Genomic DNA, 25,715 nt, shown 5'->3' on the forward strand with positions numbered 1-25,715 from the left:
ACTAAACCATACAAGCAAATTAGTCTCATTAAAATAAGATCTGACCTCAACCAATCCACCATATGAAGTTTTTAAAGGGTCTGGTTCAATTTTGTTGTTTTATTTTTCCATTTTTGTAGACCTCTCCATTTCCTGGTTTGGAGTATAACAGGAAGTGAATGATCACCTATGGAAAGATTGTTTTTGTGATATTTTTACCTCAGTTTCATTATGGCACTAAAAATCTTACATCAAAGCCTAATGTCCTGCAACCCGTAACTAATAAAGAGCAAGCACAACATATGTGATCAGTCAAGAAATATTTGTTTCAAGCATTAAACATGCAAAAAATCATGCACTGTGTAATATGCAAATATATTATTATGTAGCCCCCCAAATATAGGTGTAGAACCTTCCAGTGTCTCTTAGTTCACGTTCGTATTTCCAAGACCATCAGTCCCCTCCAATTATTATACTAGAATAAATCCTCAGCCCATTTATTTTACTTTTCAAAATATTGCAAGGGTAAAATTAACCCCTTCCTATGTAAATGGGTTTTGTCTAATGCAAGGGTAGGCAACCTATGGCCCGCATGCCAAAGGCGGCATGCGAGCTGATTTTCAGGGGCACTCACACTGCCCGGGTCCTGGCCACCGGTCCAGGGGGCTCTGCATTTTAATTTAATTTTACATTAAGCTTCTTAACCATTTTAAAAACCTTATTTACTTTACATACAACAATAGTTTAGTTATATACTATAGAAAGAGACCTTCTAAAATGTTAAAATGTATTACTGGCAAGCGAAACCTTAAATTAGAGTGAATAAATGAAGACTTGGCATACCACTTCTGAAAGGTTGCTGACCCCTGGTCTAAGGGAACTCCAAAGTGTGCAGGGGACTCAACCCAGGGTTCGACTATTTCTGCTATTCCACCCTATGAACGATTAAAAATATTTACCTCGTGCTTTAACATGCAAATATTGACACCTCTTTATAATCACCATATAGGTCTGATATATTATAGTGCCATATAAATATTTGCCAATGGTCCAAGAAACAGTCAGAACATTATAACCCCATTGGCAGACATGTTAAGTTGGGATGCATGATGCCAAAATCTGTCTTTGAGTCGTTTGGTAAGGTACAGTTTTTACAGAATAACGTTCTCAACAATGCAGAAATCTGCAAACAAGGAAACAGCACTGAAACAGAACTTTTCCACAGAGAGGGAAAGAGGTATGTCCTTGGTGCATACGTTGCAGTGTACCGTGCTGAGAGAAACAGCATCTTGTTGTGGAGGAGGAGTTTGAAGAAACAGGCAGCAACTTGTCCAGATTTTTCCTGTGCAACAAGGTCAATTTAATCAAAAATATCCTTCTTGCTGAATCACTTCTAAATCAGAGTGAGACACATAGCATTTCAAAGGACACACATGAGTTTATTTTCAACATTTAGATTTTTCTAAAAAGGAAAGAGGTGTTACAAAATCATTTTTATGATTATTATTTAGTATTATTTCAATCATGTCCAAAGTATGCTAGTTCCTTACAAACAACGATGAATATAAGATTTTTGTCTGAACTTACACTTTACACATGAATTCGAGTACGAATTTAAATGTTTTCATGACATTAAAAATATATAAAAATAGTTGAATAAAAATACATTAGATGTGAGTGAGAGATTTAAACATACATCTGTATCAGTTTAAAGTGAAACAGCAAATAATTGGGCTAGTACCTCAGAATCTAGAGTGAAAATAAGTAGAAAAAAAACTTTTCTAATTTCATTGATTTATGTGAGTGAAATACAAAAAGTAAATAAATGGCATAAAAGGATGAGATGCAAATTAGACTTTTAAATTTTTTTCAGTTTTGGGAGCCTGTGGTCATTAGTAAACCTTGTAAGAAGATATTTGAAAACTGTTTTATTTTAAAAGTAACAGTGCTCTTTTACATATTAATCTCATCCCTAGTATGAAAAGGCAGACAATGTATAAAACTAAATATACTGAAAGACTAGTGGGTCAAATCTATGGATTTTTTTATTTTATATTGTTGCACAAAGATTTAAATGATGCACAGATTCTTCTGTGATTTCTTCAGGCTGCACTGCTGCTCTCTTGACTTAGGGAAATACAATTACAATCCATAATGCTGATTTACTTTTTTACACCTAAATGTTTTAGCAAATGTTGCAACTCAGAATTCCGTAACCAAAACGGCTGTGCAAAAAAAAAAAAAAAAAAAAAAGCCAGAATCAGGTACTCAGTGCTTCCACGTTAATTTCCATTTATGTGGTTGGTTTACATATTATTAAACCACCCATCTGATCCATAATGGCAGCCCTGCTGACACCGTCTGACCCAGTTTGACAATCTGGATAGAAATTGTAGGGCTGGCTGTTCAATGTCTGTGACTTTAACAGCATTGCTTTGGGCCTGGAATCAATTCTCTCTGTTTACAGACCATTTCACAGCCCTTTACCTGCAACATCACTTGTGTCAGTCCCATAAATACTTTGGTGTATATAATGCTTGAATTAGCATAATGCTTTAGGCACAGAGCTTTAAGCACAAAGAAGGACATGTCAACATGTTCTCTTCACTTAAGCAATTAAGAGCCATTATGCTGCTTCAGTGGAAATATCATCAAGGTTAAAGACAATCCCAAACAGCCCTCTAACCTTTTTATTCTAAGTCTAATAAATGAGGCATAGAAATTGAAATGTTAGTAAACAGTGCTACTTGCAAGCTCTTTTTGTATCATGTTTAATCAGACCTCCCATTCACCACTTGCAAAGTGTAAGGAAATGTGAATGTTAACAATGGTCACCTACTTAAAGGGTTGGTATTATTTAGTTTATTGCAAAAACTGATCTTGTTGCAAGGAATTTTTTTGCATCCAATGATAGATGTTTTGACTTAGACTTGTGAATACTTGTGAATTTCTATAGGTAACACACACATAGATACACACAATCCAATTCTTGCCAGGATTCCCTCTCCAGCATGTATTATGTGGGGCATCACCTGATTTTAAGCTCCTTCTCTTGATGCCTTAAATTTTCCTCTACATTTATCTAGAGAAAGTGACACAGTCAGAGTTTGTTATTACAAGGCTGCATTTTTATTTCAACTGACAAGATGCAGACAGGCTGTGGGTTAAATTCTATCCCTGGTGCTATTCTGAAGAAACGGCATCCGGGTTGAATTTGGCCCCCTGGTTGTTGTGGCTTTGTTTTTACTTGGTGGTTGTTATTTTTTAATTTCATGTCTCTTGATACTTAAGGATTTTCAAATGCATTGGAGCAAATGAGGGAATAAGTGTGCCGCTGAATAAACTATATTGACAGTTTCGATGGGCTAGTCTCATAACAATACACAGGGAATCAGCAACGCTGCTGCAGACAACAATCACAATCAGAGTGGCCGAGAGCCAGTTTCACAATCAGATGCCATCACTGGACCATTAGGACAGCATAGAGCAACCAGTTCAAATGAGGCAATCCCTAAAACCATGACAATTTTAACACAATGTTCTTTCCATTAAAAGTGACCCATTGGTAGAGATGGAGAACGAAATCTATTTCACACATTCCTATAGCAACTACTGCTGGGCGGAGCCTGTCATCATGCAGTGCTATCTCCCGAGCTTTTTCCTATGTGAGATCTATAAAACAGGTTCAGCCCAGTGCAAGCTTCCTCACTCTTGACCTGATGGGAGCCCCTCAAGGGCTTACAGGACAACCCAGTCTCCAGAGCCAGCCAATCAATGGCAGATACAGTCGATTAGTCCTGACATTGGTGGAGGTTTGTCTGCTGGAAAGTGGGTAAGACCACCAAATACCTTTCACATTGTAACAAATGTGGGTCACCACCAACCTTGGTCCCTGGTCTCCCATTGCATGAGGTAATTCATTCCCTTTGAGGTCAGTGGAACCCCCACTGAAAATCAATGGGAGTTGCTTGCATCCTGCAATGGGAGAAGTGGGCCCCAGGACTGAATTTAAATTAGTGATCTAGATGTGAAAGGATTTTTATCCCATTGCTAATGCTCTGAGCCATGCACTTTCCTGAACTGTCTGGGAAAAAGAGAGAGAGAGAGGAGCAAGTGCAGGATGGGGCGAGAGTGGTTGTCTGAGGACTGTAACTGCTAGATGGTGTGATGTACGTGCGGGGGCAGAAAGCCAGGCTTCTCAGGCGTTCATTGCAATGCTCACCCTTCATCACCTACAGGCTTCCTACTTCTACATATGAAATGACCTGGAAGCGGCACCTTCAGAAATCTGTCTAGGCATCGCTGCTGCTAGGAGCAGCAGCATCTCCCCCAAGAGCCTTCTAAACCCCTGGGGCACAGGGAAGGGTGCCTAGCTGCAGGGAGAATAACTAACGGAATAGCAGTTCTTGTGGGATCCTTCTGACCCAGGAGCTAGGAGGCTGGCTATCTCCAGAGGTGTGCTAGCAACGACTGGCCTCTCTTTGACCCACGGCTCCATGGATTCAGTGGAGTTTGCAGCTACAATCCCCATCCCTGCAAGTCACTGTGGGCATGCCGGAGCATGGTGGGGCTGGGAGTGGTACTAATTAGTTTTCAGATCATTGTGTTTTGGAGGGGTTAGGAAGGTAGGGTAAACCATTTTAATGTATTTATTTACTTCCATTTTTAAGAGATTTCACCATTCCCAGGTGAATCTGAACAACCTTTCTGTGGTGCATCTCAGCCCACTTAGATTTACTCTTCTTCCAATGCCCTGCTGAGATATCACAGCCGCTGGAAATGGGGGTCTCACTCCAAAAGAGGTTTAAACAAATCCTTGCCTTCATTTCAAATATATCAACTTAAACTGCAACCCAGAAAGCCTGATGTAAGTGAATTGCCTTCTTATTTTATGCTACACCCTCAGGACCATCCTAAAAAGATTGCCAAATTACAGCAGAGATTTCCGTAGTATTATGCAGAGCTAAAATTAAGTTGGGCTCATTTTTAGAGAGATCCAGCTATGGTAACTTTATAATTGAGCCATTTTGTTCTGCTCTCAATCAGCTTCAAATCAAAGGAGAAATTGATGAAAGACATAATGTGTTGCAATTTGAAAACTAACAATAATTAGCAAACATTACGGTCTGGTTTGATCTGTTGTAACTCAGCGTTTCTCAACTGTGGCCACCAGTGGCTTTTCTTGCAGCCACAGCTTCCTGGGCTGTGACTGAGGGGAAGGGGGGCAAAGCAGTGGCCCCTCCCTCTTGCTCCTGGATGCACCAGCTTGGTGTTGTCTGCTGGGGCTGCAAGCAGGGGTTGGTCCCAGCCCCCCTCTGGAGATAGCTGGGGCACATCGCTGGAGGAGCAGGCAACTGGTGAGTTTCCCACCTTCCCAGGGATGGTGGGGCTCAGGCTTTGGCTTCACCCAGGTGTAGTGGGGTGACAGTCTCCGGCCACAGAGCTTCGGGCTCCATCCTCATCCCCTGGCCATGGGGCTTCAGGCTCTGGCCCCCCACTGTCTCCCCTGGACCCCTCAACTCCATCACTCCTGGCCCCTACAGACTACCCTGCCCCCACCCCCGCAATCCGGGGCTTAATTTGTCCCCAGGCTTGCTGGGGCCAAGTAAAGTGATACTTTTATGTTTGCTAATATCACTTTTTTGCAACAGACTTACTAGCTAGCAATAAATAAATTACAATGATTTGGGTGTGAATATGTGCATATTTATTTGTTTTTCCTAAAACTAATTAAATAGTTTAGGGGCAAGTGTGAGAGAGGCCACCAGCAAGAGTTGGTGGCCGCACTCTGAGGCCACCAAAAAATTTGTCCTGAAAACCCCTGTATAGTACTCTAGTGTCATAACTTTCCTGGAAGGGTGGTTTGAGGAATATGTTAATACCCTGGGGCCACAAACTGATCCTTTTCTTGTTACAATGGCTATGCACTGCACCTTTTGGACTATATATCAGTGGAGATGGAGCAGCTTCTCTTGGCTGATCAAGCGTGTAGCCCATGTTCTTAGGGCGAGAGAACCATGAAGCGTAGCTGAGCTGTGATGATGCACCAGAGTGCATCCATTTATACTTCCTAAATCATCCTCTTTCATAAAGAGCTGAGACATACACATTAAAGAGGTCCAGGAGCAAGGAAAAGGCTCTTTCCAACAGGATTTCCCCACAAGGCCCTAGCCCTCCCCACCGAGGAGGGAGATTCCTCCTCAATTGCTGCTGTGCTCGCTGCTTTCTAGGAAAAAATCCATCAGGTTGGGTAAGAGTCATTTTGTTGTGCTGTTGAATACAAGCAAGGCTATTGGGAACTAACACAGGGCTTAAATGGCTGTTCTACCTGGAATGCCCATGGCTTTAGGAACAGGTACAGTGCGTTATGTATTCTCCCTGCACACTTTTCATACTGCACCTTTCTAAACGGGGGGCGCTATTTTTAGTAGTCACTTTTCTCCAAAATGTTTTGTGCTAGGATGCTTTTCCTTTCTCTACAGTAATACTGTAGCATCTTTTGAGGATCTCAGAGCATTTTACAGACATTAAGGACTTGTCAACAGGTACAATTCATTCAGGGCTAGCTGTGGTGTGACTCAACCCTGCACTAGCCTGCCACTGACTAACTGTCCATGAGACCCTGCTAAAGCACATTAACAGTGCATTAATGCACTTTGATCTAGTCCTCTTTGAAATGGGACGAGATTAAAGCACATTAACAAACTGTTAATGTGAGTCAACAGAGTCCACCTGGACAATTAGTCTGCAGCAGGCTAGTAGAGGGTATAAAACCCCAGTTTGTGGTGAACTAAATGTTTATCTAGACAAGCCCTAAGCCGCACAACATCTCTGTGAGGGAAGTAAATATTACTATTGCCATTTTATAGAGGGGAAAATCTTGCCCAAGGTCATCCACAAAGCCAGGATTAGAACACAGATGATAAAACAAGAATTCCTATTTTTTCTAGTAGAGATAAACAATAAAACAAGAACTAACCTGACCTTTCATCCAAATCTGAAACAGTAAACTTCAGAAGAATTCCACTATACCTGCCTCCAAGCATATCCTGTTCTTCACCCCTGCATCTGAACTTCCTGGCTCCATCTGGAACCAGAACTACACAAGATGGAAGACTATGGCAGAAGGTGTGTTTGTACTGAGAATCTTAGGTTCTACAGATCTACAATGCTCAGATAGTTCTTCTCAGATTTGGGTTAAACATCCAAACTTTTTTGCTTAACTAGCCAATCTGAACCTCTGGCACTTATGAGATTTGACCATCACTAGAAGATTAATGACCTTGCGAAAGGCTTAAAATCAATAGAGAAAAGGGAAAGTTTTGCAATGTGGTTAAGAAGAGGTTCTATGTGTCAGAGAAACACTTGATAAAAAGTGAAGTGCCTCTTATCTCTTTGTGGAACACAGCAGGGACAATGCTGATTAGTCCATCATGTTGTAGTTAGTAAACTCATATCTAGTATTTAAGAAAAATAGCCAGCAGGGCACAGTAAAATACACATATAGGTCTTGGGTATGCTGTGACGGATGCAAAAAGTGGATTTACATCAATATGGCTGCATGCCAGGGAGGCCAGTAAAGTCCATAAAAAGCCATATTTTTAAAGTTAGGCATTCACATACAATTGTGTGTCTAATTTAGGAAACAAATACCCAGCATACATGGGCACATTAGATTTTTGGGTACTGACAAGACCAGGTAAGTGTGAAAACCCAACCATGTCTGCAGGGGAAAAGGTCTGATTTGCAGCCATGGTATTTGCACGCAAACATAGATGTGCAAGAGCATGCACCTATTGTAACTTTGAAAATCTGTGCCAAGATGAGGATGTTTCATTCTTACCCTGCTTTTATAAAGCTCGTGGATGAGATCAGAAAGTGAGTTCTCATGTCATTGATACGTTTCTTGTAATTAAATTTTAGACCCATTTACTTAGATATATATAGAGAAACAGCCTGCAGATGAGTCAAAATGATGAATCTGCAATAGCCCTATGAATTTCCCTGGTAACAAACCAGTAGGTCAGAAACAAAGGGTTATGATTTCAATAAAGTATGAAAAAGGAGAAGCATTTTTCAAATTTGTTCCACTAGAACAGTCCTCTTTTGGGATGGGTGACACGAGAGAGGAAAAAGACGGTTCTAGATTACACAATAGGTACTGCACCTCCCCCCCCGAACTAAAAAGATGTAACTGTGTGATGCTCCCAGGCCCAGCCAGCCAAGGTATCAAAGTTCCATAGTAGAAACAGGAGTCAGACCAGTCATTTGAACTCCAGGAGAACTATTTCCTGGAGTTAAGTTATATTTGTTGTACTTGGATAGGAAGCAATTCCTGTAGCTCCCTTGCCTGGACATTCTCAGAAGAATTGATGTGATAATTAGAAATAAAACCCAGAATTTTTTTTTTTAAACATTGTAACAAATCTGTGGCCTCCAAGGACTTGGTAGTTATTGCACAATGGCTACTCAACACTTCATGGTGGCAGTAGTTACAGAATCCACATCTTCAGACTCCAAAACCAGGCTCCTACCGCTGAGGCTAAAGAAGAACTGCTATCATCCATTAGTTGTCTAGGACAGGGGTGGGCAAACTACGGCTCGCAGGCCGTATCTGGCCCGCCAGCCATTTTAATCTGGCCCTCAAGCTCCTGCTGGGGAGGGGGGTCTGGGGCTTGCCCCACTCCGGTGCTTCAGCCCGGGAGCAGGGTCGGGGGCCGCTCCACGCAGCTCCCGGAAGCAGCGGCATGGCCCCCCTATGGCTCCAACACATAGGAGCAGCCAGGGGGCTCCGCTCTGCATTCTGCCCCCACCCCAAGTGCCACCCCCGCAGCTCCCATTGGCCAGGAACTGCGGCCAATGGGAGCTGCAGGGGTGGCGCCTGTGGATGGGGCAGCGTGCAGAGATGCTTGGCCGCAGGTCTGTGTAGGAGCCTGCTTGGGGGGACATGGCCACTGCTTCCGGGAGCTGCTTGAGGTAAGCGCCACCTGAAGCCTGCAACCCTAAGCCTCCCCCCAACCCCAACCCGCTGCCCCAACCCTGATCCCCCTCCCGCCCTCCGAACCCCTCGATCCCAGCCCGGAGCACCCTCTGGTACCCCAAACCCTTCATCCCCAGCCCCACCCCAGAGCCCACACCCCAGCCAGAGCCTGTACTCCTTCCTGCACCCTAACCCCCTGCCCCAGCCCGATCCCCCTCCTGCCTTCTGAACCCCTCAGTCCCAGCCCAGAGAACCTCCTACACCCCAAAATCCTCATCCCCAACCCCACCCCAGAGCCCTCAAACCCCCCCCACTCCTCCGCCCCAGCCCTGAGCCCCCTCCTGCGCTCTTAGCTCATTTATGGCCGCACCCCCAACCAGAGCCCTCACCCCACCCCACTCCACATCACAACCCCAATTTTGTGAGCATTCATAGCCCATGAAACAATTTCTATTCCCAGATGTGGCTCTTGGGCCAAAAAGTTTGCCCACGCCTGGTCTAGGGCCTACAAGTTATAGTCAAGCAGTGCCAGTTCCATCCAGAAGAGAGGAGTGGTACCCACAGACACAAGTCAGTTCACTATTTTATTTTTAGAATTTTAATATAAATATCTATGTCCACTTTGGCTAAAGCCTACAGATAGAGGAGCATATGGTGATGCATGAAGATAGACTAGATTAGAAGATTTTACAGCCTGATCATTTGGTCAATCCTCATGCATAACACTGACCAAAGAACCTCACCCAATAATTTCTGCATCAATCCATAACTTCAGTTTCAGCTAGTCTTGATTTAAAGACTTCAAGTCATCAACAATCCACCACATTCTTCAGTAAATTTGTTGAGTGTTCAAATTCCCTCTCTTTAAAATTTGAGCCTCCTTTCTAATCTTTAGGAAGATGCAAAGATGATTCCTGATGGACGAGTTACTATGATTTTCTGAAGAGACCTGAAGAATTTACTCTTGCCTCTAGGTGCTAGCAGAACATTTAAAGAGGGTAGGGATCACAAGAGAGACAATACTAAAGAGCATGTCCTACAACTAACCGTGTATAAGCAGGAAATATATTATTATTATAATTTATTTGCATGGTGGTAGCACCTAAGAGCCATGGACCCATTGTATTCATAACAATAAAAGGGTCCCTGCCCTAATGCACTTAATCTAAGTATTCTGCCCTTGATGTCCATGTTTTATGATTAATGGATAAGGGAGAATTATCCTTAAAGTGGTTTTAGTCCCTGAATCCACTGGTGGATGTATTTCATGTCACATCAGTCACATTGTCAGCTTTTAAATAACAATAAGACAACAAACATTGTGGTCCAATCTTGCACACATTCCAATATGCACAGGCAGCTGCCATTGGCAATGGGAGGTGGATAAGCCGAACTGCAGGCAGAAATTGGTCCCCCAACTCCACATCAGAAAGATGCATTCCAACAGATCTCAATATATTTTTCATTTCTTAAAGGCTCTGATAGAGAAGTTGTTCTCAAATTGTGGTCCATGGACATCTAGTGGTCTGCAGAACCCATGAACTTCTGTCCTTCTTGAAGCAGATATACTTTCTGCTAGTTGTAACCCAATCCCCCAGGGCTCAAATTTGTGGATGGCACCAAAACAGAAGGCATTGCAAATATCCAAGAGGACAGACACATACTGCAAAGAGATTTGGAAAGTTGAGAAGAGCGGAGACTGCATGGAACAAGAGGAAATTCAAAACTAATAAATGTAGAGTCCTATACCCAGGAGATGGAATGAAGAGTATAAACTGGGAGGACAGAAACCATCAGGCACCTTCAGCACATTTATTTACACTCTTTAATACTGTCCTAATAATACATTTTCACACAACCAAGCTCTATAGGTTCTGCAGGATGTGGGATGTTGGAAAGGGAATCGGAGTGCACTGACTAGAAGATCTCCAGCATAGGGAGTGGTCCAGAATAGAAGCACTGTCATACACCATTTCTCTGCATAATACTGCTTACAAGTCAGTGGAGATACACTGATCTACACCAGCTGAGGATTTGGCCCTCAGCCAAGAATCCACCCATAAATTGTAGAGTTCATTTGTAATACCCTAAGTTGTATTTATACACCGTATAGTGAAGAGTTTACACCTCTCGCTCTAAGCAGCAGCAATTCTCTAAGAAGTGTGGATTTTTGTACAGCCACTCGCTTACACTGGTATTGCTATCCTGGGTGCATATTAACCACGATTGAAACAACGCCCATTGCAAGTCTTAAAACCTTAACCACTGGTTTTACTTCTAAAATAAAGTAAACTGCCAAAAGTTCTGATAAAAGTGACAATTTATATTTTTAAGTAGTACATCCGGAATTTTCCAATAGCTGTAGACAAAGGAATTCTTATCCCAATAAGTATAAGAGCACCAATAAATTTAAGGTAGCTTATGCAAGTTAGGCACTAATGAATGTCATCTTCTGTTTTGTCATGAAAAAAGATCTTTCTGCTGCTAAAGGAGACTGATTTAGATTATGAATAGCTGTAGTGATTTGCAAAAATGGCTCCGGAGAGATAGACCGAGATTCCATATACTCATGGCACTTGAGGTTTCTGCCCTTTTTGTTGAAAATTAATTTGTCCTGTGGGTTATTGGATTCTAGCTCAGCCAATGTATATTGCTCAGTCATCACAAATTTACTTAAAATTTAGTGTAGCTGAAGTTCATTCAACAAGACAAAAGTCTACAGCTGAAAGCTTCTAAAAATCTTTTTAAAAAACTGGCTAACAGTGTAATTGAAAGTGCTGGAATCTAAGTAGATTCACAAAATGTTTTGCAGGTATCAATATATAGTTTATTATTACATTAAAGAGACTTTTTTTATTCAATCTGTTTGAAGGTGAAAACAAGGCAGTGGTTTATTGTCCTCTTGATGCACAGGGAATTTGGTGTATCAGCCCCATGCATGTAGGGTGGAAATTTACATCCCTAAATTGAGAATATGTGCCTTACAACATATTCTACAACCTCCTAGATGACTTCTTTAATTTGACACATATTCCTTTTTATGGGATAGGGAGAGACTGTGGTTATAAAATCTCAAATGCATCTTTTTTTTGCCTGTGAATCATAGGCAGAAATTTCACTTGCATTTTTGGCTAGTTCTTTTGCTTCTTAGAACCACGCTTTGTTGTTGCTTGTAATTTTGACATCCCAAAGACAACTGGGCCAAGGTAAGAAAAAAAATAATGTAATGTAATTCAAGGAGCAAGATTCTGGTTTAAATTAAAAGGCTCTGAAAAATTTGATTGATGGGTCAAAGTAATGTGTTATCTTCCATGATTGTTAATTTTGCTAGCTACAATGCAAAAAGTAAAATACGGAATAATATAAGGGGGAAGATTAAAGAATAAGCATATCACACATTCACACCAGAGTGATTTTTCTTTAACTACAAAGGATAAAAATCTTCTTGCACAGAAACAACTCTCCTTATTTTAAGTTTTATCTGAAACAGTTTCATGTCTCATTTCAATTATATATACACATTTAGAAAAATATACAGGACCGTTTAGTAATTTCAATTATCTAGAAAAAGCTCACTTTTTGCACAAGTAACAGATGGTTTCTAAATAGTAAGATATAATGGAGTTTATATACAGTTCCTTGTTGTTTGCTTATTCTATATGGAGAATTATACTTTTTTTAAAAACAGAAATTTAAATTAAGTGGAAACTTAAAATTATTTAATTACAAAATCAACATATACAAATATGGGTAAAAAATTCTAGATAAAAATCTGTACATTGTACAATCCAAATCTCTGTGTTTAGGAAGGTATTTTTTATGTTGCAATTTATTTATTTATTTATATGCTTAGAGATAGAGATACATCTGAATTCAATTGATAAAGTTTAAGCTATGGAGCTATCATCTCTTTGCTTGAGATACAAGGCTTATACAATTGCAAGAAATGAGATACAGTGTGATAACCAAATCATGGCACAATGGACTGGAAATTTTAGATTAATAAACCTCTTTCGGTGGAGAACTAAATAACTTTTACAGTTTTATCTATGGCTATTTGTTTCTTTGAAGATTTATGGTCCTTGGAACAGATATGCATCTTATCTTTCACTCTTCAGATTAAAGGAAGATGATTTTAAACAGGGTTCTGACTGGCATAATCTGGAATTGCAGATGATCTCGCTTTAAAAAAAATGCAAAAAGTGAACTTGCAAGTCAAATGAGAAGAGAACATCTTTGCGCATGTCAGGGGTCTGGAAAAAAAATCTGCATACAGCTAAACAAGCCTAATCACTTGTTAGCAAGCACTGATATACTCACAGCCCTTTATCAGCCAAGTGCAATCTGTACATGCTTAACAAGGAATTAAAACTCTTCATGTTGCCGCTGCTTTAATTGATTGATGCTAAAAGTTTAGAAACTAAAACCTAACCAGCTATTACAAAGCTCCTTTAACCAAGCCTTTTCCTTTGAAAGCAGGATCCTCAATTGAAAGTGGCAGCCCACATTTTAAGGTTTTAAGCACCTCTGTCATTCTGCAAGGAATGTGTCTGCCACTTCACAGGCTAGCTTGAGCTGAAAGACATGTACTTTGAATCAGAGAATCAATAGAACACTTAATGGACAATTAGGAGAACAGCTGTAGGACTGTCAGAGACCCATCTGTACACAGCTCAAGCAGCCTAGGCCTGGACAGGGCATGGAAAACAAAGTACACTGCCCCAGGCGTTAGCTCCCAGTACAAAATATCCCTTTCATTTTACATTTAATGTTAATATAGTATTCTTTTTTCATTACAAATTTTAACACGTGTAGAAAATTATGGAAATTGCTCAGGCCATTTGTCAACTTATATCATGTGAATTGATCAATAAATTTCACCACTTTGTTGTTAATGTAGATAAATTTTGGCATTTAATTAAGCTACAGTGAAAATGTGGCCACTTTTAATTTCAGCAGATGCTACCTTTTCATCTGTAATACAGGGTTACACTGGCAAATGCAATCCAGTTGCTAAATATTTATAGACAACATGACAATTCCTAAAAGAGTTATCATCAATGATTTTGGTTCTGAAACAATTAACATTGTTTCAAAGAGCTCATGTTGTAAGCTGAAATAAATTTTGAACAGAGGATTAAATTATGGTTGCACAAATACCTTACACAAATTTACATACATCATGAATACACATATGTGCACACACTATAGTAAATATTTTACAGACATACTCTTTTTGACACGCACAAAAATATAACTCAAGTATATATGCATATATACACACTTTGTACATAGAGATACAATGCATATAATAATATATATATACACACACAAATATATACCCTTGGCAGAATTCAATTTTAATGCTTTTATAATTTTGACGGATAATATCAATATTTATTTTTAAGTGTTTTTTCTATTTTTATCTATTTAAATTTTCACAGTTGCACAGAATTATGGGTTTTAGCTGTTTTTCCTATTTTTAGCAATCTAAATTTTTAAAAGTGTGGGAAATTATGGGGGCGGGGGATTACACAATGGAGAGGTCAGACAATTATTCAATAACATTAGATGCTGAAATTCAAAAGTTAAAGCTTTCTAACACAAATTGTATATTTTGAATGTGATGTCCACAACGTTAATATCCTTAAATCAAACTCTAATAAGTTGTCAACCAGCATTTTTCTTACTTTGCCTATCTGTAAATTTCTATTATTAAATTAATAAGACATTTTTTCGTTTGGTTTGTGGGTGTTCGGTGAAATTGATGTTTTCCAACATTTACCAAATAAAAATCTAATCCTTCCAAGGATTATAAATATATAAACACAATTCAAATATATGTGCATCTATAGACACATTTTGAACACAGAGATATATGGAGATACATATAATGTGCGTGTGTGTGTTATATACACATACAAATACGTAAACAGATATAACTTGAATATACATATACACACACACAAACTTTACAGATAAGGTAATGTATATAATATATATTCACACGTACTTCACTATAGGCACACACACCTCTATGTAGTTAGTCTATGAACCAGATTGTCCAACAATATTTTAATATTTAGCTCAAATTGGATTGCTTCCAAGGTTTCAATAAGAAAGATTCATTTCAAGAACTAGTACCACAGAAGGAAGCATATCATACAGGCAACTAATGCAAAAGAAGTAAGGAGAGAGTGAAATGCATTTTTGTTTAAAAAATGTATTTAACAGTTTAACTTACTGGGTATTTTTCTGAGCCCCATTAATACATGGGTCAGCTTTTTAAACTTTTTTAAGCACACACAGGTTTGGCCAGGCAATAAGAAACACAAATGAACATTTGAGGCTTTCTATTTGGCCTTAGGGACCCCACGATGAAATCCTGCCTCTGACAGCCAGAGGCCCTAGACACTGCGCTTAGCAGTGAGGCTTGACATGATAAACTGCTGTATCTCATTTGAGTGGGTAGGGGGAGGTTGCCTGTTGGTGATTTTGTGAATACCTCTAGGGCAGGAAAAGACTTGAAATCACATTGCTATCTTTGCTATAATCCCCCTGACCAAGTGTATTCCCACCAGGATCTACATTCTTCAGTAAAGGCTTTACCAGTTAGAAGACAACTGAACTGGAAGCAGTGGGTGTTATGGGTACAAAAGGGCCTAGAAACAAGGAAATCAAGGGTGGTCTCATTCATACTCAGTCTTTATGATGGACTCTCAGTAAGCATCGTAGGCAGGTTCAATGTCTTCCCACATTCAGGGAATACACTGATCATATATTCAAGCATTAGGCAGAGGCACAAAATTTTAGCAACTTCAGAACAGAATCTTTTTCTTTTGGCTCTAGCCTGGATTTCTCCACTTCCACATTCAGGTAAAATCATGTAGCTTCCCAAAAAGAGAGAACTAAGTTACGCTAAACTTTTTTAAAGAGGAGTTTCCATTTTTGCAGATTTGTCACCACCGCAGCTTTTTCTTTATATTTATGGTTTTCCAGATGAGTTGGTCAGTGCATTTCCTAGAGTGTGACAAGGAGAGCTAGAATATTGCTCACTCTGGGACGAAGCTGGTTTGTAATTCACACAAAGAGGACAAGGAATCTGGATTCATTACCAGTGCTTTTTTGACCTCAATGGGATCTTAGTAAATAGCTTATGCTCAAATAAATTTGTTAGTCTCTAAGGTGCCACAAGTCCTCCTGTTCTTTTTGCGGATACAGACTAACACGGCTGCTACTCTGAAACCTGTATAGGATCAGTTCAACTAAAAATTATTTGAAACAAATCTGAAATAATTAAAATGGCCTGACTGTTTTTTTCCTTTCATCCACAAATCCTACTAGGCTCAACCTACCTAGCAGCTTTTTGCACAAGCCCCATCCCAAAATACATACAATTTTGCCTGTATGGCTGGGTTACTACATAGGCTTTCTAGGCCCATGACTAGGGTCCCTGCTCCTAAAGTCACATAATAAAATCAGAACTTCCCAGGAAAGGATGCTGTTTGGGAAGGTAGGGGAGGAGAAGTTCTTTCACTCCAATACCCCATCATGGCTCTTCTGGGATGGTGTCAGCAGTGTCTTACACACACACGCACATGCAAACACACACAGATGTATGCTCTTTGCTCCATTAGGTGGGGTTTGAGTTCTCCTTCCTTAGAAGTGGACCCTCCCGAATACAGGGGAACAAGTGTCCAGGGAGGAAGGTCATGGGGAGACCCCAAAAGAGGAGGTTGGGGGGGTCTCCCCCTCTCCAGCCCAGACAGTTGCAATTATCACCCCAAGTCCCGCTACAAAGGTGGGGCCACAGTTCAGGGGGAACAAGACTATTGGTTGTCCCAGTGAAGAGGGATGCCTAAGGCTGCTCCTTGCATCTTCCCATTGGTCTGCCATGATGGACACTCTATGCATTTCAATAGAGTTTTTCAGTGGGCCTAGGCCAATTGGGGGGAAAGATGAAGGACTTGCAGATCCCTAAGGGTCTGATCTAGAGCAACAGCTGCAGGCTGGACTGGGATGAACTTGCTGCAGGGATGGCCAGTGATGATGCTCCCACCGCAGCATCTAGGGAAGAGGGCAGAGAGAGGTGTGCGCCAACCATCTGCATGATTAAAAAGTCAAGAACTTGCAAGTTCTAATCCCAGCTCCAAGCAACTCACAGAACTTCTCTGTGCTTTGGTTTCTTCTTCTACGAAATGAAAAATACTCCTCTGCCTCACAGAGAAGTGAGTACAGCGGAGAGGGAATTTCACTAGAAGGAACAAAAAAGTCCTACTGTATTTTTTAAAGGATGCCAGGAACAACAAATCCATGGGCCTGTTTCACCAATAGAAGGGGTATTTTTGGGTGCAGGATTCCTATTTATCCGATTGATTAGAAATGCTCCATTGAGACACTGAAGCATTTTTCTAATAAACCTAGGGGTTAGCACCACTGTTTTCAGTACAGCTGACCCTTGGATTTACTGTAAAACCAGAATCATTAGAAATAGTCCATTGGTTATATTAGCGCATTTCTAATGAATCAGAGGGTCAGCTCCATTGAAATAATGTAAAATATCCAGATTCATGAGAAAAACGCCATTGAAATGCACGGAGCGTTTCTAATAAATCCAGATTTTAGTAGCGCTCAACCCTGAATCCATTAAAACGTTATGAAAAAATAGTTACCGAGCATGCACCTGAAGTACTTTTCCCTACGTTAATCTCTCATTTATGTTAAAATGCATTGTAAAAATAGCAAAAGACATCAGTGAAAATTTATTTAAAAAGTCTGCTACTTCCCCCCCATGAATATGAGAGCAGGAAGCCACTGATGCCACTAGAGAGACCAAAAGCATCTGATCACATATTTAGCTTTTGCTATGAACAAGCGAATTCTAGGAAATGTTCTCAAGTTTCCATTGCCTGCTACCAGGTTACAGGCTACAGCAAATCTTATAGGAGTTATGATTGCTGAAGATGCAGGTTCCTACCTATCTTATGACTACACTTCGCAGAGGCTGTGGTCACGGAGATTTCTCCCCAGTCTCTTGCCAGTTTGGGCCCTTGTAACCTAAGAGATCACCCCTTTCTGCACGTTGTTAAAAACTGGGGCACATGTAGGGTCAGTTTTTGAGATAAACCGTTTTGGGTCTCTTCAGCAGGGGGTCCTTGCTTTTGGAATTCACTTCCTCTGCTGAACTCCCAGAGCCGGGGGACTGATGCCTTTCAGGGCAGGGAGAAAGGCCCAATTGTTTAGTCAGGCATTTAACTGCTATCTGTGGCAGATGACAGCAGTTAATAAGTAGTACTAGCAGTGTGCCATTGAGCCACCCATGCACTTTTTTAATATTGTGATGTGCCCGTCACTTGGTGGGGGCTACGAAGTAAAATAAACAAGGCCACTTTGATAGGTGGTAGAACAGAAGGTGCTTTATTTGAGTATATTATGCCACAGAGTAGTCATCCTTGCGGGGTGAGCTTGAACACCTTTACTCTTTGTTGATTTACAGGCATGGGAAAGGGATTCTCCAGACTTGGAACTTCCCGATCGCATAAGGGGGAAGCCTCAGTACCAGATATGAATAGCAGAAACCATAGGGATTGTGGCTCAGTTCTCTCTACTGAAGGTAGCTTTCACAGCTTGGGCTAGGCTGCTGTTTCTATTTTGCCACAGGAAGTTATCCTGTACCCTGCAGGCCCTAACAGTTTTGTAGCTATGGGAGCTAGACAGAGTTCCAGAATGACGGTTAAGATGTTATTCCATTATTAAATGGAAGACATAGCCTAGCATGGTTTGTTTTGTTTTAATTGCCAGTCATTGGGCAGCAACAGCACTAGATTTTGAAACAACAAAACTGAAACAAGCTGTTGCAGCAGTTATTTCTATTGTACGTGTTCTAAGTCTTATTTGAAGGATAGAGATTTAACTACTGCGTTCTGCTAATACCACAAGTCCCAGAGATGGCTGTTTTAGAATGGCAACATCACAGCTGTGCCCTTTTAATGCCATGCAGTTAATTTAAATTCCTTTTATGTGCATGAAAAACTGGCATTTTCACACAAACCATGGAACTGCTGCATGGGTTGAGAACGTTTTCAGCAATTGGCCATTTGAAGTGGTCAGGCTAATCAAATTACTGAAAACTGAGGGCTACAGTGGCAAAACTAACATTGTAAGTGGCAGGATGTTATGGCACCAGAAAAAACAAACAAAAATCTCTTTGTCTATCTTTCCACAACCTAACAAGCAGATGTAAACAATAACAGAGTAGTTGTATGATCCTAAGAACACATGGTTAAGTCATAACATCTCTGTGCCTTAGTTTCTCCATCTGTAAAATCCCTGCTTTGCAGGGGTGTTGAGAGGTTAAATTTGTTAGTTTCTGTGGCTGGTGATCCTGGTGTGGATAGTGCTATGGAAAACATTCATCATCATAATTGTGCCCAGTTCTCTGTTGCTTTTGGAGAATACAATTTGATTTTATATTGTGCCTCTCATCCTCCAAGATGCTTCACATACTAGACATACATAGAACACTGATGAAATGCTCTTACCCCTACGAGGAAGGATAGAAACCAACTAGGGCAGCACCCTGCAAGAGAGGCAGGGAGAAAAATTGTGGTTAATATCCTCTAGGCAACCCATTAGTCTTATGTGAGATGCTATGGGATCTTTAAAAATCTATGCAGAAAAGGCCTCCATTTTTTGATTGTCTATTCCAAAAGACCCATACTTGGTTAACCCCATGAAACTCAAGATTTCTACCTCTGAAGGATGGAAAGCTGGGTTGACCTGCCAGGATTTGAACTTGTCCTCCAGAGAGTTAAGGTATGCTTCAAGATATGTAAACCTGGGATCCAACCCAACTCGTCTCAGAGTCCGTTGATATTAAAAGGAGTTGGATCAAGCCCCTGATGTTTAGTCACCAACTCATCCTTTCTATTAATGCACATGAGTGAGCTCATAGGGCCATTATTAGGGTCTACTCTTCCCTTGATGTTTATGTGAAGATCTTATGAAAGTAAGAAGACAGGAAGCTCCTTGAGGCTGGAACCTGCCTTCTCCACAGCCCAAGGAGCTTTAAACCTCATTGTTTTGTTGTTTGTAATTTGCTGACAATGTCATTATACTAAAATTGGACAAAATATTGAAGAGGAAGTTAAAATAGTTCCTCTGTCAACAGTCTTCCTCCCAGTACGTGGCCAGATTACACATCTCCAAAAGGATCTGACCAATTTTGACCAAAGGAGTTAACTATTCTGTGTATGCTTTTACTTCAATATTACACATTTGTAAAAGCTACATAGCTTCTCACAGTATTGTGAATGCCACAACAGGAGTGTAAACAATAGTGCTGTGACATCCTCAAGCCAGCATCCCCTTGCTTTTGTGGTTTTACAGTACATCTGAAACATATTTCAGCATAGTTTGCTTAAAATTCAGTCCACAAATACAGTACCTTCACCATGTCTCTTTTACAAAGCTCTTCAAGGAACTAGACTTGCATTTATTGTAGCAATTTATAACAAAGGTCTTTATATGGGTCCCTATGCTGTTAACAGTCAAGACGAGGGTTGCATCAGAGATATGGGCTAAGGTTCTGCTTATTATATGAACAAACACACGCTGTGTGTTTCTAATTCATTGGATGACCGTTCTTTTCCTTCAGCTGCTTTGCTTTTTACTCATACTATATGTACACAGCAACTAAAGGAGAAGAACTTTATATATAGTATATACATACTATATAATATAGTATATATAATATAATAAAGTATATTAATAGAATTCTATCTCAACAGATTTAATTCTTAAATGCTACATATACTTGTTTAATCTCTCATTTTAAAAGTAGAAAAGGTTAGATTATAACATCAGGTTAGCTCTCTTTGAAGCAGGTAATAATTAAGTTGATTCACTGTTGCAATTACTGTCAAATCCCCCTTAATTACCAGAGATTTTATAGCAGCTTCATTATACGTCTGCTGTAATGCATTGTGGCCCTAAGGAGAAGTGTTGCAGGAAATTCTGCATAGCATGTATAATTCTAACCTGCAGTTAAAGCTTCCAGTAAAAGCCTCAGCACTAAATTTATCTTTTTTTGACATTTCCCCCTATTATTTAAAGTACTTTAACTGAAGTAACACCGCTAAAATATCCACCTAACTTTGTAAGTAAGAACTGATCTCTTCACAGATATTAGAAATAAAAAGGGAGAAAATGGTAAAATTAGAGTGAATTATTTCTGGAAAAGTGTTCAACAAAAATTTAATAATGAATCTGTCCTGACATTAAAAAAAAAAAAAACAAAAAACCCCGCAACTAGTACTTCACTCTGAAAACGACATCAAAAGAGTCTTTTCTTACCAGTCGTCCCACTGAATTCATTGCTCAGGTAAGTAAGGATTACTAGGATCAACCTGCGATGCACTAGGTCAATTTTTTAAAGTATTGCTAACTTCAATTTTTATTTACTGGATTGTATGAATACTGATATTTACACATACAACCACTAACACCCACATTTGTAATTGATTCTTATGTTGCACATGCTTTTATAGTATACAAACGTCATATTAATGTTGCAGGTAATAACACGTTGTACCCAGACCTTATTATAATATATAGAGAAGTTTTTAAAACAACACTTTGTAAATCTGACCTTCCAACTAACTTTTGTAAAAACATAGCCACATGAAACTGCTGTTTTACAGCTCATGTGTCACTGCTTGTTTCTACTGGAAAAATCTTTACAAATCAAGGTCTGTAAATTGAGCTTGTAACAGTTCAAAACAGATAACTGAATAATGTGTCCCACAGATCCCCTTGTAACGAAGGAATTTACGCCACAGAATATATTAGATGCAGAAAGGGCTTCAGTGTCAATGACACTATTGGCAGCTGTGTTAACAGTTAAGGAGCTGGCTTTGTACAGCAGTACAGTTATTAAATTTCTCCAGAGACCATGACTCATTAATCAAATATTCATACATCTCTGTAAATACACACTAAACAGAGAATACCCTCAGAGTTGAGCATCCCAGCACAAGCGCTCTTTCATGTAACACTGACAAAATCCTGAGAACATGCGGTCATATTTTGCATTTCTAATGCTCTGTGTACTCCTTAGTACCCCAATTCCTAAAAACAGAACACAAATGATCTTACTGATCGCAAGTGTTACATAGTTACAATTAAAATTGCTCCACTATTGCTTCATACCATCTTTTTAAAATTGAAGACAGTGAATCAATTCTTCTGTTCTTTGTTTACCAGCAGACAAGTAACTTTTTCCCATACGGATGAAGAAACCCAAGGCCGTGCTCTTATTAATACAAGAATTTGTATTAGCATGAAAACAACAAACCACTGGTTGAGCTGTGAAGGCCAAAGAGCTTCATATATTTGCAAGACATCAGCTTGCTGTGTTTTGCAAATACTTCATTCTGCTTTTCACAGCTGCTGAAAAATTTAATGTCTTCTTACCCATCCCATTGGAAGGAGAAATAGGGCTGAAAAAGTCTAAACTCAGGTTCATATTTCAGTTCAGTGCTCATGATTGGCTCTGTTGCCAGCTGAATCCCAACACCCTGAAACATCGGCAAAATTAGGGTTTGAATTTCGAACCTGTACATTCAGGTATGTTCAGATCCAGCATTTGGATTCTGCTTCTTACAGAGTTACAAAATTCTGATCCACACCATTGGGTCAGACCCTTTCTAATTTAAGGTAGCCAGATGCCACTGTATGGTGTTTAAACGTGGATTATCACAATACTGTGTAGATTTTAAAACCTCTGCACTGATTTCAATTTAATCTACTATGAACTTAAGGTTGCTGGTAAATCTTGAAGCAGACAACTGTCAGATTATTTCTAGGTGTAGAAAGCACAGCAACTCTTAGAAGAGATGCCCACACTGCAAGCTTTAGAGAGGTACTTAAAAAATCAGAGTGGCCCGCCATACGATGCAAGTAACTTTCAATTGTCCCAGTTTAAGGATTAAAGTTGGCCTGTTGATTAGGTAACAACTTTGGAGAATTAGTTCTGTTTTTTAATAAGATTCTTTTTAAATGTTTCATTAGATTTACATGGAGGGGTTTTTCTTCTTAAATTTATTTATTAACCAACCTAGTTGTTAGTGGAGATAGGACAAACCAAAGAGGAAACATCCCACCTTGTTTAATATTAAATAAATAAATATGCTAATTCAAGCCTCCTACACTGCTCTCCTTGCATTATTTTGCCGTGATTTTTAATTGTCTTTAAGTGGAATTGACATTTACATTTAAAAATGAAGATCATCTTCCTCATTTAATTAAGACAGCCACTGACTGATGCAGAGCAACAACAATTCCTTCCCTCCCCGTAACTTCCTGAAAAACAGAATCTAAGCAACCTTGCTCCACTGAGTCAGCACATGCCAATAAAACAAGAGCGGTCATTCACTCAGTACCACTCTGCAGAAACTATGGGATTGCAATAATTGCCAACTCTTACTGTCTAAGGATAAAAAGAACAGGAGTACTTGTGGCACCTTAGAGACTAACAAATTTATTAGAGCATAAGCTTTCGTCGGCTACAGCCCACTTCATCGGATGCATAGAATGGAACATATAGTAAGAAGATATATATATATATAGATATAGATATATATATATAGATATATAGATATATATATATATATATATACACACACACACACACACACACACACAGAGATAATTTGGAAGTTGCCATACAAACTGAGAGGCTAATTAGTTAAGGTGAGCTATTATCAGTAGGAGAAAAAAATTTTTGTACTGATAATCAAGATGGCTCATTTAGACAGTTGACAAGAAGGTGTGAGGATACTTAACTTAGGGAAATAGATTCAATATGTGTAATGACCCAGCCACTCCCAGACTCTATTCAAACCCAAGTTAATGAAGTGAGCTGTAGCTCACGAAAGCTTATGCTCAAATAAATTTGTTAGTCGCTCAGGTGCCACAAGTCCTCCTTTTCTTTTTGCGGATACAGACTAACATGGCTGCTACTCTGAAACCTAGTTTAAACTACATACCATTAACTTGGGTTTGAATAGAGACTGGGAGTGGCTGGGTCATTACACATATTGAATCTATTTCCCTAAGTTAAGTATCCTCACACCTTCTTGTCAGCTGTCTAAATGGGCCATCTTGATTATCAGTACAAAAGTTTTTTTCTCCTACTGATAATAGCTCACCTTAACTAATTAGCCTCTCAGTTTGTATGGCAGCTTCCAACTTTTATTTATATCTGTCTCTTCTTACTATATGTTCCATTCTATGCATCTGATGAAGTGGGCTGTAGCCTACAAAAGCTTATGCTCTAATAAATTGGTTAATCTCTAAGGTGCCACAAGTACTCCTTTTCTTTTTGCTGATACAGACTAACACGGCTGCTACTCTGAAACCTGTCTAAGGATAGGAGCCCAAACCCGCAACCCTTGCTCAGAAGAGGTCCCACTAAGTTGGATAACCTTATCCTAATCAAGGCCCTGATCTTGCAAGCAGCTTTGCATGTGTAGTCCTTTAGCCAGCACAGAGGCCCCTTAACTTAAATGGAGCTCCCTACAGACACAGGGGTTCACTTGAGCAGACCAGCTTACAGGATCAGGGCCTAAAAGGCGAGCACAAGGAAAGACTGTATACGTATTACTCTCATTTATATTAAGCACAGAACTCACAAAGCCCTGGTTGTTAACATATGCAACACATGCACGTTAGTGGTAGGCAAAAACCACTAAACATTTATTGTGCATCTTCTTGGGTTTAAACAAACAACAAAAAAACACTGATTTGTTTTGATGGCAATTACAACTGCTTTTATTCATAAACAGAGTAAGTTTTTATCTGAAAGAGCATTTGCAGAAAACAAAACCATCATGAATTTTCGTGTGAATAAACATTCAAGAGCTTTCACAAAAGAAGAGATCTTGTGACCATGAAGAAAATCCTTTTTTACTATTCACACAATAGACAAACAACTATGACTGCCCATGGATTGCTTGCAAACTGGGAAAGGGACTCTTGTTTATAAAGCTGGTATCATCTAATGAGGAAACAGAAACAATACCATTTGATGAAGGTGACCAATCGTACGGTCCAATGACAACTACTCAGGTCCTGATTTTCATTTACACTAAGGTTATGTCTACACTAGCACTTTTGTTGGTAAAACTTTTGATGCTCTCTCACCAACACAGCTACTGCCGCTCATTGGGGGTGTTTAATCATGCCGACCGGAGAGCTCTCCCCCGTTAGTATAGAGCGGTTAACAGGAGACCTTACAGCGGTACAGCTGTGCCGCTGTAAGGTCTCTAGTGTTGACATAGCTTAAGGCTCTTTTACATGGCTGTGATGATATAAAGGGGCTTTAAAATGGATGTAACTAGTTTACACTGCCATAGAAGTGTAAACAGCCCTTAGTGTAAATGAAAATCAGACCATCAGTGAGGTGTTCAAAACCAAACAACAAGGTAAAATTTGTTACGCAATCTATACTCTCACCCTGCAGCCACAGTATGTTCAGCGCCAGATCAGGGCCTAGCTGTCCAATAATTGTAAAGAATGAACAAATTTGTTAAAAATCACATCCTGATCATGGATAATTCATGGACTGGGGAGACCTTAAAATAATCAAGCACAATCTGCCCCTATTGGGGGCTCCTGGAACTGCAGCCACAGACTATTTGCTCCATCACATACACAAAAGTAGTCCATCAATACAAACGATGCATAAAAAGAACAC

At 39.8% G+C, this 25,715-nt stretch overlaps 1 protein-coding gene across 4 annotated transcripts in view; it reads right to left on the reverse strand.

Moving 5' to 3' along the window:
* The window catches only part of ATG4C (autophagy related 4C cysteine peptidase), a 105,667-nt gene that overhangs the window by 40,636 nt on the left and 39,316 nt on the right, over positions 1–25,715 (reverse strand). The window contains exon 11 of one of the 4 annotated variants that reach the window (XM_077825190.1): positions 46–166. The exons of 2 other annotated variants lie outside the window; for them this stretch is intronic. In XM_077825190.1, coding sequence (XP_077681316.1) covers positions 86–166 — 81 coding nt within the window. In that variant the 3' untranslated portion in view covers positions 46–85. Of the gene's footprint in view, positions 1–45; positions 167–9,607; positions 19,539–25,715 lie in introns of those variants that run through there. One more of the 4 variants, XM_077825194.1, reaches the window with a different exon arrangement.

Source organism: Eretmochelys imbricata, chromosome 8, assembly GCF_965152235.1.
Source record: "Eretmochelys imbricata isolate rEreImb1 chromosome 8, rEreImb1.hap1, whole genome shotgun sequence".
NCBI lineage: Eukaryota > Metazoa > Chordata > Testudines > Cheloniidae > Eretmochelys > Eretmochelys imbricata.